The sequence below is a fragment of the Borostomias antarcticus genome, assembly GCF_949987555.1.
Source record: "Borostomias antarcticus genome assembly, chromosome: 17".
Classification (NCBI taxonomy): Eukaryota; Metazoa; Chordata; class Actinopteri; order Stomiiformes; family Stomiidae; genus Borostomias; species Borostomias antarcticus.
The window spans coordinates 22600594-22615618 of record NC_140250.1 but is presented as its reverse complement, the minus strand read 5'-3'; the positions used below and the strand labels follow the sequence as shown (position 1 = coordinate 22615618).

General features: G+C 53.2%; 1 protein-coding gene across 1 annotated transcript in view; it reads left to right on the top strand.

Annotated features, from left to right (window-relative positions):
• Nucleotides 1–15025, top strand: part of clasp1a (cytoplasmic linker associated protein 1a) — a 73129-nt gene that overhangs the window by 44261 nt on the left and 13843 nt on the right. The window contains exons 18-30 of the mRNA XM_084451494.1: nucleotides 2149–2189; nucleotides 2397–2567; nucleotides 5858–5962; nucleotides 6382–6414; nucleotides 7380–7541; nucleotides 9685–9789; nucleotides 12220–12323; nucleotides 12742–12765; nucleotides 13108–13352; nucleotides 13741–13804; nucleotides 14292–14455; nucleotides 14627–14705; nucleotides 14823–14966. Coding sequence (XP_084307620.1) covers nucleotides 2149–2189; nucleotides 2397–2567; nucleotides 5858–5962; nucleotides 6382–6414; nucleotides 7380–7541; nucleotides 9685–9789; nucleotides 12220–12323; nucleotides 12742–12765; nucleotides 13108–13352; nucleotides 13741–13804; nucleotides 14292–14455; nucleotides 14627–14705; nucleotides 14823–14966 — 1441 coding nt within the window. The remainder of the gene's footprint in view (nucleotides 1–2148; nucleotides 2190–2396; nucleotides 2568–5857; nucleotides 5963–6381; nucleotides 6415–7379; nucleotides 7542–9684; nucleotides 9790–12219; nucleotides 12324–12741; nucleotides 12766–13107; nucleotides 13353–13740; nucleotides 13805–14291; nucleotides 14456–14626; nucleotides 14706–14822; nucleotides 14967–15025) is intronic.

The window sequence follows — 15025 nt, the reverse complement described above, 5'->3', positions numbered from 1 at the left end:
TGTCATCCATCTCTCCTCCCTCCCTCCCTCCCTCCCTCCCTCCCTCCTGTCACCCATCTCTCCTCCCTCCCTCCCTCCCTCCTGTCACCCATCTCTCCTCCCTCCCTTCCTCCCTCCCTCCTGTCATCCATCTCTCCTCCCTCCCTCCCCCCTGTCCTCCATCTCTCCTCCCTCCCTCCCTCCCTCCTGTCATCCATCTCTCCTCCCTCCCTCCTGTCATCCATCTCTCCTCCCTCCCCCCTGTCATCCATCTCTCCTCCCTCCCTCCCTCCCTCCCTCCCTCCCTCCAATCATCCATCTCTCCTCCCTCCCTCCTGTCATCCATCTCTCCTTCCTCCCTCCCTCCCTCCTGTCATCCCTCCCTTCTGTCATCCCTCGCCCAGTGAGACCACTCCTCCCCCTTCCCCGTCATCCATCTCTCCTATCTTTTAGGGATGTACGATATATCAAGAATCATATCGTTATCGGCCGATGTTAGTCATGTTTTAATATATCGGTATCGGTCCGATGTGGAGGGCCGATGTGAACAGCTGATCATTATTTCTGTCCAGCTGCTGTTGTGTGTGTTGTTTTTGAGTGGAAACATGCGGTAAGTAAATCTATGATTTATCAGCTTTTTGAATGACGTTTCCACGTGTTTTTCATTATGTATAACATTTGATTATCATAGAAACTTGTTTGTTTCGACATCGTTGAATATTGGTTATCGGCCATAATAGCAATGTTAATATCGGTTATCGGTAGTGGCCAAAATGTTAATATCGGTGCATCCCTATATCTTTCCATCGTCCCTCCCTCTCTCCCTCCCTCACTCCCTCACTCACTCCCTCACTCCCTCCCTCACTCCCTCTCTCCCTCCCTCACTCCCTCCCTCCCTCCCTCCCTCACTCACTCACTCACTCACTCACTCACTCTCTCCCTCCCTCACTCACTCACTCTCTCTCTCTCTCTCTCCCTCCCTCCCTCACTCACTCACTCCCTCTCTCCCTCCCTCACTCCCTCTCTCACTCCCTCACTCCCTCTCTCCCTCCCTCACTCCCTCTCTCACTCGCGCCTCACTCCCTCTCTCCCTCCCTCACTCCCTCTCTCCCTCCCTCACTCCCTCTCTCACTCGCGCCTCGCACCCCGACATCACATTTCTCAGCACATCACCTTCAGCCGAGGTGTTTAAGACAATAAAAACGTCAACAGAAGAATTGGGGTCTGCACTTTCTGTGGTGCCAGCCGTCCTCTTGACCTATGACCCTCGCAGTGACGCGGGAGAACACAGCGTCAGTCCTACTGCGACAGACAGGGACATCCCCGCACAGCGTCCTCAGCTAAATGGACGATTAGCCCCCCCTCGCTCTGTGACTCGTGCTAAAAGGTCCAGGCCCATTAAGCATGGTGTGTCATCAGGCTGTCCCGTAAGTGACCATGAGCAGCTGTCCCCTGGGGAAAAGTCCGGGGTCGATTGTTCTCCTCGGTCCACTCTCACCCCCCCCCTCGCCCCCCCTTCCCGGGAGTAGCGGGTTACGACCTCACAACCTCCCGGCATCTGGTCTGAGGAGGGCAGTGGGGTGGGGACAGGTGACCTCATCTCCCGGCCCTGACCAGGCGCTTTTCCCCCGCAGCTGCCCTACGGAGGCGGAGCCAGAGGCTTGTTCCGGTGGCGTCGGTAGTCCAGGCCCCGTCCCTTTTTCCTTTTACCGGGCGTTCTCATCCAAACACTGCTAGAGTCGGTAGGGAAGTACCCCAAAGGGCTGGTTCTATGAAGGGCTGGTTCTATGAAAGGCTGGTTCTATGAAGGGCTGGTTCTATGAAAGGCTGGTTCTATGAAGGGCTGGTTCTATGAAAGGCTGGTTCTATGAAGGGCTGGTTCTATGAAGGGCTGGTTCTATGAAAGGCTGGTTCTATGAAGGGCTGGTTCTATGAAGGGCTGGTTCTATGAAGGGCTGGTTCTATGAAGGGCTGGTACTATGAAAGGCTGGTACTATGAAAGGCTGGTACTATGAAAGGCTGGTACTATGAAAGGCTGGTACTATGAAAGGCTGGTTCTATGAAAGGCTGGTACTATGAAAGGCTGGTACTATGAAAGGCTGGTTCTATGAAAGCCTGGTACTATGAAAGGATGTGTTCTCACACAGCTGATGTTCTGTCTCTTCTCAGCCGGCCCCTGAAGAGCGTCCTGGGAGTCGGCATGTCACGAAGTAAGACGCCACATTTTGCTCTCCCCCCAAAGTGTGTTGGTTAATATCACTTCTGGTCACTGTGTCCCTGTGTTGGTTAATATCACATCTGGTCACTGTCTCCCTGTGTTAGTTAATATCACATCTGGTCATTGTGTGTGTGTTTTGTGCGGTGCAGTATATTGATACCCCTCCCACTTCCTCTCCTTCTCCCCCCCCCCCCCCCAGGTAAGCTGATCAGCTCCAGGGTGCCCTCCACCCCCGGCTCCCTCCAGCGGTCTCGCAGTGACATCGACGTCAACGCCGCCTCCAGCGCCAAGTCCCGCCTCTCCACCGTCCCCTCGGCGACCCCCTTCAGCTCCGCCTCCGCCCTGCCCCCGGGGTCCTACGCCTCGCTAGGTAAGCCGCCGCCGTCCGGCCGCTCGCTTCAACCGACCGGGGGTCTCTCAGGCGCCCGAGGGGGGCGTCTCGATAGTCCGCAACGGCCTCCTTCCCTCGTCTCCTCTCCCGCCAAAGAGAGACGTCACACGTCCAGTGTGGGTATCAGTGTTCAGGAAAGGAGGAGACCAAGGCCCCTGAGATAGGTCCTATTGTAGTACCGGTCTCTCTCTCACCCTCTACCCCCCCCCCCCGCCCCCCCTCTCCATCACAGCACCCCAGAGCGTCACGGCCACAGGACTCTCATTTCTGGAGCTGTCACACGTCAACGCCGCCACTTCTTAATTAAGCGTTTAGACATTCTGAAATCAGTGGCTTTTACGGCCCGCCGCTGTGGCATTAATAACCCTGTCTTCTGCCGCGTAGACGCCATTAAGCCAGTCCGTCAGGAGGAACGCGCTAAGACAGGCCGCCGGCCCCGGAGCCGCCCCGATACCCCGGCTGAACACCTGACGAACGGCACAGAGGAGAGCGATGTACCCATAACCGCCTCATTGGTGTGTGATTAAAGCAGAAGCCGCGCGGAGAACGGATATTTTACGTCCAGGCTAACTAATGACAAGCATCTGTCCACTTAGCCCTCTTTCTCCTACACTCTCTCTTCCTCTCCTCCTCTCTCCCTCCTAACCGCTACTCTCTCCTTCCCTCCCTCCTAACGTCTACTAACGTCTAACTCCTCCTCTCCTCCCATCTCGCCGCCCGCGCTCTTTTAATGCCGAAAGACGGCACGCCCGGTAAAACCGATGGTAAGATTTATGTGCGTGTGTGTGTGTGTGTGTGGGTGCTTGTGAGTGTGTGTGTGTGTGTCTCTGTCTATCAGGGGCTGTCTCCAGCTGCCGTCCCCCCCCTCCCCTCCTGTCTCTCCTTTCGTCCTCCTGTCTTCTCTCCAACGTCACCTGGTGGTCCTCAGTAGAACTCTGCATGGACTGTCTGCATGGTCCTTCTCTCACTCTACCCCCCCCCCCCCCGCCCCCACCAAAAAGAACTAACACAACTGTTGTTCCTGATACTCACACAACAAACTATGCACCGAGACCTGCTGTCCATGCGTTTATCAGTGCATTCATCTGATATCGTCTCTGTTGTCCTTTTCAGTAGCTAGTATGCTACCGTGTGTCACCGTCAGGCCGTGGTCACTCTATATCGGGGGGGGGGGGGGGGGGGGTTCGAGAGAGAAGGTGGAGGTGAACTCAGCTCTTCGTGCCCGAGCCAAAAGCTGAACCTCTCGCAGAACGCGGCGCCCCAGAGAGTTTGCGGCGCCACCAAACGCTGCACCAAAACGAGGCGGCGTGCCAGGCGTTTTTTTCCGCCTGCGTTTTATGGCCTTGCGGTCTCCTCGTTGATAACGATTTAAAAAAAGAGCGGTATATTGCGACCACGGCCTCAACGAGCATGGAAATAGAAACTTTCTCTCCTCTACTGTAGATCTTCATGTAGTCCTTCGTTCCATTCTGGTGTTTGCATCTCACTGTCTCTGTGATAGTTTAACAGTCCTGAACATGGAAATCAAACAAGGTCAGACCCGTTGTTGTTGTTGTTGTTGTTGTTGTTGTTGATAGCTATCCCAGCTTATCACAATAGTACAGTGCAGTCTATCTGTAGTCTGTCTGCAGTCCGCTCCTGTTTTTATACTGTTGTCTCACGACATCTGGTAAAGGGGTTCAGCACTGCCTTGGTGCTGTGTGTGTGTGTGTGTGTGTGTGTGTGTGTGTACAGTATGTGTGCGCGTGTGTGCGAACGTGGATCTGTGTGTGTGTCTGTGTGTGCCGTCTATGTGTGTGTGCGTCTCTACAGTACGTGTGTGTGCGTCTGCGTGTGTGTGTACATGATGGAGCAGTGGTGTTTGTGATTGGGTTGGTTTATGGTCAGTGGTCAGTATATTCTGTTATCACAGTCTAGATTTCAGAGGACTTTATTGACCCCCTGTTTCTTAAGGGCTCTTCTAGCGCTGGCAGGTTGTGTAATGGTAGATGTTGTGAGTCAGACTGACTCGTGGCCTTGCCTCTCTTATCAAGGCTCCTCCAATCACAGAGCCACAGCTCCGTCACACGCCTCCTCTGGCAGCCAGCCAGGCTGGGAGGAGACCTGCTATTGGCCGAGGAGCTGGAGTCAAGAAAGACCCAGCTGTTGTGGAAAGGGATTCATTATGTGTGTGTGTTTGTTTGTTTGAGAGAGAGATAGAGAGAGAGATATTAATTTAATATGTTAATATACATATATATTACCACACGCACACACACAAGATTCCTGTACTACTATCTTTTTATTTTTAAATATCATATATTTTATTATTTAATTGTATTAAACAATTGCAATAACTTGTGCTGTGTGCTTTGGCAATACTGTATTTTGTATGGTCATGCCGATAAAGCCTCATTGAACTGAACTGAATTGAGAGAGAGAGAGAGAGATGAAAAGGGAATGAGACTGTGTGACTGAGTATGAGGTAGTATCTAGAATCGGAGGTGGGAAAATGTGTCTTTTCCTCATTGATAGCACAGTCCAAATTTAGACATGTAAAACCCCAAAACCTTTCCCAAATCGACCGTGCTTGAGCTTTCCCAAGTATGATTTTTGTGTTGGGTGCACAGGATTCTGTTCCTGTGTGTGTAGCTGTAGGGAGAACCACAGGACATGTTGTGTTAGTCAGGTTGGGAGTTCAGATGCTCTCTGTCGGTCTAGTGCGGTCACACGCTACGAGGAGTCCTCGCTGAGAGGGTCCACGTGAGAACATAGTATGTAAATGCAGAGATGTTCAGTCTGTCTGTCTATCTGTCTGTCTGTCTGTCTGTCTGTCTGTCTGTCTGTCTGTCTGTCTGTCTGTCTATCCGTCTGTCTGTCTGTCTGTCTGTCTGTCTGTCTATCTGTCTGTCTGTCTGTCTGTCTGTCTGTCTGTCTGTCTGTCTGTCTGTCTGTCCGTCTGTCTGTCTGTCTGTCTGTCTGTCTGTCTGTCTGTCTGTCTGTCTGTCTGTCTGTCTGTCTGTCTGTCTTCCCCTCAGTGTATCCAGGACGTTGCGTCTCCTCATCCAGGTGGTCTCCGTCTCTCCAACCTGTCGTCCTCCTCTGCAGTCTGTCTGAGTGTCGTGGTGAACCGTGTTGCACAGCGGGATGTGACGAGCGGTGGTTCCAACCATGTATCCATCTGTGTCTCTCTCTTTCTCCATCTCTCTACCCCCCCCCTCCCCACCCCACCCACCCCGCCACCCCCCTCCCACCCCGCCACCCCCCTCCCCTCCCCTCCCCACCCCCAGGTCGCGTCCGCACCAGGAGACAGAGCTCTGGTAGCACTGTGCCAGCCAGCCCTGTGGTGGACAGCAGGGGGCGCAGCCGAGCCAAAGTGGTCTCCCAGTCACAGCGTAAGTACTCACACACACACACACACATATACACACACACACGTGCACGGTGAAATACCTGCTGGAGTCTGAGCACAATGTCACACTGTCATCCTCAGTCTCCTGGTCTCTCATACTACCTCAGTATGGCCCCTGGTTGTTGTGAGGTCATACTAGGTATTCCTTAATGTCTGCCTCATACGCGTAAGCTCTCAAGGTCACTGAGAAGGCGTCTGTCTGTTTGTGTGTGTGTGTGTGTGTGTGTGTGCGTGCGTGCGTGTGTGCGAGTGTGTGTGGCCGAAAGGCTTCGATAGTGCCTGCACGTTTTTAACATGCACAATAAACAGCTGGCCCGCACCGGTGCATGCTGGGTAAACGCACCTGTCACACTGACCGTTTTTGATTCTCACCCGTTCCACGGCCCCGCCTCCTTAACCCAGGATCCCGATCAGCCAATCCAAACCCCACCGGTGGTGGTAAGGCCTAACTTCATCCAATCAGAGCCGAGCCTCCTCCTCCTCCGCAGCCCCTCCCCTTCCTGTGCGCAGAGCTCTGCATGACGTACCGATTACGTTCCTCGCTTCATCTCACACCAGCATGTCCCATCCAGCTCAAGTGTCATCACCACCCCCCCCCCCACTCCCCCATCACCACCCCGCCCCCCCCTCCACCCCAAACCTGTTTGCCGTTCACCTCATGGCCGTGCTGTTTTTGTGAGACATCCGTCTTTCGCTCCACGCCGTCGGTCTAAAAACCGTCTTCACGGTTGAACGTTGTCGGACTCTTTACGTGTTCCGGTATGTTCTGTTCTCCCACAGCCCGGCCTGTCAGCTAGCTAGAACCCCCGGATCCAGAACCCGCCCCGTCTGTGTGTGTGTGTGTGTGTGTGTGTGTGTGGCGTTGTGTACTGTACTGCCAGGCCCCTCTCCCATTCAAAGCTGAAATCCCACCTCGGCGTGTACCGTAGGTCCACCTGACCCCAGAGGGAGGACGCCGTCGCCCTCGTCTCCGCTGTGAGTCCTCGTGAGACAGCATGTCTGCCGCGGCTCCTCAGAACCACTACGGCGCCTCGTTTGCAGTAAAACCCGGACGCCACAGAGACACTCATTCCTCTGCCTTATGAACAGAGCGGCTTATGACCCTGTGATGATGTCACAGAGGTGCCTCCTGAACACGGAGGCAGTTTGAGGGACTTCAGCTTTGAGCCTGGTCACGACCCCCCCCCCCGCCCCCCCCCCCCCCTCCCTTTTCCCAGCATGACATACAGTAGAGAGGTGCCCCGACGTCTCAGGTCCAGAGGTCACTGGATGACCCATGACTCCCCTGACCCCAACAGGGAGGCCCTCTGTCTTCACAGGCCCGTAGTTGTGCTCTAACCGTGTGCCCTGTGTGTGTGTGTGTGTGTGTGTGTGTGTGTGTGTGTGTGTTCTCGTCATAGCCGGCAGCCGCTCCAGCTCCCCGGGGAAGCTGCTAGGCCACGCCTACGGGCGGGTCTCCAGGGCTGCGGTCTCGGCCGCCAGCACACCGCTGGACAAGAGGAGCAAGATCCCGCGCAGCCAGGGCTGCAGCCGCGAGACCAGCCCCAACCGCCTGGGCCTGGGTGAGCAAGAGCACCACACACACCACACACACACACACACACACTAGGCTACGTACACACACACACACACACACACACACACACACACACACACACACACACACACATACTAGGCTAGGTACAGACTACACTAGGTACACACACACACACACACACACACACACACACACACACACACACACACACACACACACACACTAGGCTAGGTACACACACACACACACACACACTAGGCTAGGTACACACACACACACACACACACACACACACACACACACACACATACTAGGCTAGGTACAGACTACACTAGGTGCACACACACACACACACACACACACACACACACATACAGTACTAGACTAGGTACACACACACACGTACACACACACACACACACACACATTTAACACATACTAGACTAGGCACACATACACTCACACACACACGTGCCCACACACATAAACACATACTAGACTAGGTACACATCACACACACAAACACACACACCACGCATGCACACACACACACACACACACACACACACACACACACACACACACACACACACAAAATAGACTAGGTACACATCACACATACACCACACAAACACATTGAGATTATTTGACAGTGAAAAGTGCTTTATAAATAAAATGAATTATTTATTATACCAGACTAGCCACACACACACACACACACACACACACCCTAGACTTCAGGCAATGTAGCATATCCCGCTGAAGCATGTGCTAAACAGTGTAATCTCAAACTCATATATCTTTAGTGCCCTATAGATAAGCATACTGTAAAGTTATGTGTTTTGAAACATACCGACACATCGCCTAGTTATGACACAACTAGGCTTAATGTCACCTCAGAGTGTGCTAGGAGGAAGGCATGGAGATCTCATATCTCTGATTGGCTAGAAACACTTCCTCCTGGCCAATCCCATCATCCGGCTGTTGTTATTGTCAGAGGAAACTGGATGAGGGTTGAATCCAGACTGGAGGACACGCTGCTGTCATAGTAACTCATAGCAACCTCCTCACCATCTGAGTCACCGGCTGTATCTGTGCATTTGATTGGTCGGCTTATTTCAGTCAGGGGCCTATCTGACCAAGCCATCTTGGCTTACTGTCAGTGTGTGAGTCTGTGCTGAGGTCACTGTGTGTGTGTGTGTGTGTGTGCGTGTGTGTGTGTGTGCGTGTGCGCGTGAGTGTGTGTGTGTCAGGTGTTAGCTTCCATCACCATTTGTCTGGGAACGCTGCCTTTGTCCACAAAGTAGAATGCGTTCACCAATCAGACGATGAGATGGAACATGAATGGATATAAGTGGTCTAGTTATTCCCTCTGCTCACTTAGCCTGCGTTTCATTTCAGTTGTGTCCTTGTTATAGTGTTTGGGAAAATGTAGTCCCAGACACGACCATCTTGTTTCTACACAGGTGTATCTATTTGTCTGATTGGCTCTACTGCATAGAATCCTATGCAATCAGACAAATAGATACACCTGTGTAGAAACAAGATGGTCGTGTCTGGGACTACATTTTCCCAAGCCCTATAACTACTTATGAAGAATTGCAGATAGTTTGTTTTGGTGTCAAGTTTATTCCCTCTTTCAGTTCTCGAGTAGTTTCAGACCTCTTTTGTGGGTGTTATTTGAGTTAATGCATTTTGTCTCAGTTTGTCTCTAAGCAACGGTCACTGTCACAGGTCAACTAATCCTTGTCATGAAATAACCGAATGGCATTAAACCTGACTGCTTCAGACTTTCGCTTGGAATGTCAACTGTAGCTAACCTCACCAACACCCCAGTCCTCTCCTCTCCTCTCCTCTCCTCTCCTCTCCTCTCCTCTCCTCTCCTCTCCTCTCCTCTCCTCTCCTCTCCTCTCCTCTCTTCTTCTCTACTTTGCTCTCCTCTCCTCTCCTCCACTCCCCCCCTCCCCTCTCCCTCTTCCCTCCCCCCTCCCCTCCTCCCCCTTTTCCCCACCTCTCCCCCCCCCCCTCCCAGCCTGTCCCAGGCCTCCCCCACGCTCACGCTAGCCCATCCCCTTGACCCCTGACCCTAACCCCGGGCCTGTGTGTCCTGACAGCAGGGCTGTGTGGTAAAGCTCTTCTTCCCGCCGCTTCTCCCTGCCGCACGCTAGCCCGGAGCCGCATCCCGCGGCCCAGCATGAGCCAGGGCTGCAGCCGCGACACCAGCCGCGAGAGCAGCCGCGACACCAGCCCCGCGCGGGGCTTCACTCCTCTGGGTGAGTACCGGCGACCGCCACCCCGCCCACAACCCCCAGCCCACCCCCCCCCCGACACCCGGGGCCTGTCGACCGACGAGTCCATCTAGCCCCACGCCCAAACACAGAGCCCCTAGCCCCCCCCCCCTTCCACAGCCTAGAGCCCCGCCCCCTCCCTAGTGTCTTTACACCTCTCTGCTCCGCCCCCCCTGTCCTCTCCAGGAGGGAGGGGGGATATCTCCCGCCCCTGGACCCCACGCCGGTCTGCCTGCGCTCCTCTCTGCATGCACTAACTAACTAAGTCCAGGCCTAAGCACTGCTCTGTACTGTACGTCTGCTCTTGCTACTGTATGTGATGCCAAAACATGTCGGTGTGATAGTTGTCTTTTTATGTGACGACAGGACTGCAGTAAGTCTCAATGTAACAACATCTTTGTAAATGAATGTGCCCTTATATACAGTAACGTCATATTACGTTATATAATGTGATATGTCAATATATTTAGACATATTACTTTATATCAGATTGATGGATAGATCTGTCTGTCATGCATGTCTAAGTCATGTGACAGGAAACGGGCAGCAGCTGCAGTGAGCGGTGTGTGTGTGTGTGTGTGTGTGTGTGTGTGTGTGTCATTGCATTCAGTGTCCACATTCGCCAGTGTGTTTCCACAGCTTCTCTGTCTGCAGAAGTCTCTGTTTCCTCTGCTGTGACATCACAGGAAATGACATAACCGGGTCGCTGCTTGGAGTTGGGGGATGTGTGTTTAGAGGGGAGGGGACGTGTGTGTTTACCCTTTCCCTCCAGGCCTAACGTGGCTGGTCAGTTAGAGGGTCATTACAGGCCGGTCTGTCTGGGGAACTCTTGTACTCTCATGATGCTGAGCTTAACCCTACTGCTAATACAGACGTTCAGTAAGACTCAGCTCAGCAGTGAGACCCAGGGTTGAGTGTGAGACCCAGGGTTGAGTGTGAGACCCAGGGTTGAGTGTGAGACCCAGGGTTGAGTGTGAGACCCAGGGTTGAGTGTGAGACCCAGGGTTGAGTGTGAGACCCAGGGTTGAGTGTGAGACCCAGGGTTGAGTGTGAGACCCAGGGTTGAGTGTGAGACCCAGGGTTGAGTGTGGATGATCCAATGTGTCCAGCGTGTCTCTAACCCACCTTCCCGGATGTGCTCATCCTCTTCTTCCTCCTCCTCCTCTTCCTCCACCCCTCCTCTTCCTCCTCCTCTTCCTCCTCCTCTTCCTCTTCCTCCTACTCTTCCTCCTCCTCCTACTCTTCCTGCTCCTCCACCCCTCCTCTTCCTCCTCCTCCTCCTCTTCCTCCACACCTCCTCCTCCTCCTGCAGCCTCTCGACGTCATTCCCGCTCCACCAGCGCGCTCTCCACAGCTGACCCCCACGGCCAGTCAGGTGACCTGCACGCCAGCCCCCACCACCACTCACCCAACCCCCCCGCCCGCCCCCCAGCCAGAGTCTTCTGCAACGCGGGGCTCATCTGTAAAAGAGACCCTGGGTCTCAGAGTTGACCCCCCCCCCCTCCCTAAATGAAGTGGCCGTACTGCGTCCGTCACGCGTCCACGGCGCTGTCCAGCCTCCCCGCCCACAGAGAACACACCGTCTTCCTCCGTTCTGGTGGCGGTGGGACTCAGACGGAGGTCCTCGCTGTTCTGTGGCAGCGGGGAGATGTGTTTTAAATGCACATAAATACGTTAATAAGGAGGGACAGTGTGTGGCGTGCGATGGAGGAAGTCCTGCTTTCGTTTCTTCAGTTCTCATTGGTGGCTCTGTCGTGATGCTGTACCGTGTGTTCATTTGTTCATTTCCCATATGATTTTGCCCTCAGGGCTGCTAGAATCACGGTGGTCGTTGCGGAGGCTTTGTCTCGTCCCTTATTCCCGAGGCATGTCCGATCATTTTCGCACCCCGCTTCTGACCGGAACTTTGAGACATTTGCATTTCAAAGATTTCTCAGTTTTAACCACTGTTTCAGTTTTTCCATCTTTAAGGAGCACGTGTTATGTTCAGCCTCACCGCTCGGTCGTAGCGCTGTCGACGTCTCTTCCCCGGTGAAGCCTGTCCCCCCTGTCCCCCTGTCCCCCCTGTCCGTCCACTCTGTGTGTGAGCTCAGCTGGTTGGTCTCACCATGTAGGGAGATATTTTTCCGCTGAGATATTTTTTGTTCTTCCTTTCCTCTGTGGGTGTTTCTGTTGGCGGTTGGATTCTTTAAAAAAAAATCTCAATCACAACGTCCCTTTTTGCACTTTCAATCATGGCCGACGCTTCTTTGATGGGTTGTTGACGTCACGTCGGTCACGGTCATGTCATCACACTGCACGAAAATACAGTCGCACTCGGTCTCACAGAGTACGAGAATAAGGTAAGTCCTCCTACTCTCTCCCCCTGATGCCTCACTCACCCCCCCCCCTCCTCTCCCCCCCCCCCCACTCCAGACCGGTTTGGTTTGATCCACCAGGCCAGGATCTCGGCGTCCGTCAACGCCATGCGAGTGCTCAACACCGGCACGGAGGTGGAGGCCGCCGTGGCCGACGCTCTGGTGAGACGAAACTATCTGCTCACCTAGTCCTGATGTCTTATCCAGAACCTAACTGTAGCCATGTTTCAATCCACTTGTCAATCGAATTGTGTGAGGATCACTAAAAATATGAATGCGAATAAAGCCGGTGAACGTGCGTTTCCATCTAGAGCTTTAAATCGGATAAAGCATTTATCATAAAAGACTTTTATCGAACGAGAGAAATCCGATGAGATCGGCAGTACAAACGTTTTGTAGATTTTCATGATTTTTAATCAAATTTTACTGTTTCCATAAGGTATTTTTAATTCGATATAACTTAATTTGCATAAAACGTGTGGATGGAAACATGGCTTGTGATACTCCCAGGAAGGGATGGGACCGTCTGTAACCTGTCACTCTCTCCTCTCTCCTCCTGACCCGTCTTAAACCATCTCAGCTGCTAGGAGACTCCAGGAACAAGGTAGTTGTTCTGCTGTCACAGCATCTGTACACCCCGCCCTACTCGCTCATCTGCAAAGATCATACATGTACAGTAGTGGAACACCATGGTGAAATTGACTTTGAAGCGCTCAAATAGACTTTTATTTTAGTTTATTTGACTAAAAGTGTGTCTCATCCTAATGGTTTTACTAATGTATTTATACTTAATACGTTTGTGGAACATTGCATATTGGACATTATTCAAAACATCATTCATTTTTAATGTCTGTGTAAAATGTTTTTGCATTGTTCTCAGTGTTTACAGTGGTCTGACCCTCCTACATCCACCCCCCCCCCCCCAAACCCCACCCCCCACACACAGAGAAAGCCGATGAGGCGGAGGTACGAGTCGCCGGGGATCTACTCGGACGACGACGCCAACAGCGACGCGTCCAGCGCGTGCTCGGAGCGCTCGTACAGCTCGCGCAACGGCGGCGTGCCCCACTACCTGCGCCAGACGGAGGACGTGGCGGAGGTGCTCAACCACTGCGCCAGCGCCAACTGGTCCGAGAGGAAGGAGGGGCTGCTGGGCCTGCAGAACCTGATGAAGAGCCAGAGGATTCTCAGGTGGGCCTGACGACGGCGGACGAGGAAAAGTGAACGCGGGACTTTCCGTCATTCGATATTCAGACCTGGGTCGTAACACCGGTCCGAAAAATCCTTTCAATTTCGTTTATCGTTCGCTCGAGTCTGTCTGGAGTGTCAGGTTTGCATGGTTGAGAAAAGTCCATTGGTTCTGTTGTGCCAGACCGGAACAATCAAGCACAGATTATGAATTAAAAATGAGTTGAGATGTTCTGACCCGGGTGTGTTTGTATTATACTTAGTTAGGGTTAGTGGGTTAGGGTTAGGGGTTAGGGTTAGGGTTAGGGTTAGGGTTAGGGTTAGTAGTTATGCGTAGTTATGTCTGGCGCTGATGTCTGTGGTGTTGACTGAGTCTCTCTGTGTGTTGCAGCCGAGTGGAGCTGAAGAGATTGTGTGAGATCTTCACCAGGATGTTTGCAGATCCACACAGCAAGGTACCGACAGGAGCACCAGGCGCCCACACACTGACAAGCATGTGATCAGATCCTCTGTGTGATTTTTCTCCTCACTAATGGTGTGTTTTTTGTTGCATGCTCTGCTATGGTGTGGATTTTAACAACAGAGAGTAAGTGTGTTATTTAATTCCCTCTCACATTGAACTCTATTTGACTTCTTAGATAAAGATTACAGTACATTGTTGTGTGTGTCTGTGCGTGTGTCCATGTGTGTGTGTGTGTGCGCGTGTGTCCATGTGTGTGTGTGTGTGTGTGCGCGCGCGCGTGTCCATGTGTGTGTGTGTGTGTGTGTCCACGCGTGTGTGTGTCCACGCGCGTGTGTGTGTGTTTGTGTGCGTGTGTCCATGTGTGTGTGTGTGTGTGTGTGTCCACGCGTGTGTGTGTGTCCACACGCGCGTGTGTGGGTCCACGCGTGTGTGTGTGTCCACGCGTGTGTGTGTGTGTGTCCACGCGTGTGCGTCCTCAGGTGTTCAGCATGTTCCTGGAGACGCTGGTGGACTTTGTCACGGTGCACAGGGAGGACCTCCAGGACTGGCTGTTCATCCTGCTCACCCAGCTGCTGAAGAAGATGGGGGCGGACCTGCTGGGCTCCGTCCAGGCCAAGGTCCAGAAGGCCCTGGACATCACCAGGTCCGAACCTGACAGAAACTGCGTGTTTATTTAGGGGGGGAAAATTATTCTAGACATACCCCTCTCCAAGACACGGAGACGTTGTACAGTACCATCGTGAAAGTGGACGACGACGATATTGACGATCCCTCCGTGTAACAAATGTAACTTCGGTCTCTGTCGTCTTTTCAGGGATTCCTTCCCATTCGACCAGCAGTTCAACATCCTGATGAGGTTCATCGTGGACCAGACACAGACGCCCAACCTCAAGGTACTGCTCCCTCACGACCAAACCCCGACTACGGGACTCGGTCCAGGGCTGGTCCGGGGCTGGTCCGGGGCTGGTCCGTGAACGGCTGCGTTGTCAACTCCACCGTGTGTCTCGTAGGTGAAGGTGGCCATCCTGAAGTACATCGAGTCCCTGGCCAGGCAGATGGACCCCACGGACTTCGTCAACTCCAGCGAGACGCGACTGGCCGTCTCTCGCATCATCACCTGGACCACGGAGCCGAAGAGCTCAGATGTCAGGAAGGTGAGGGGAGACGTCTTCTCCGATAGGTCGGTCGCACAGCAGCCATTTTGACATGAGGG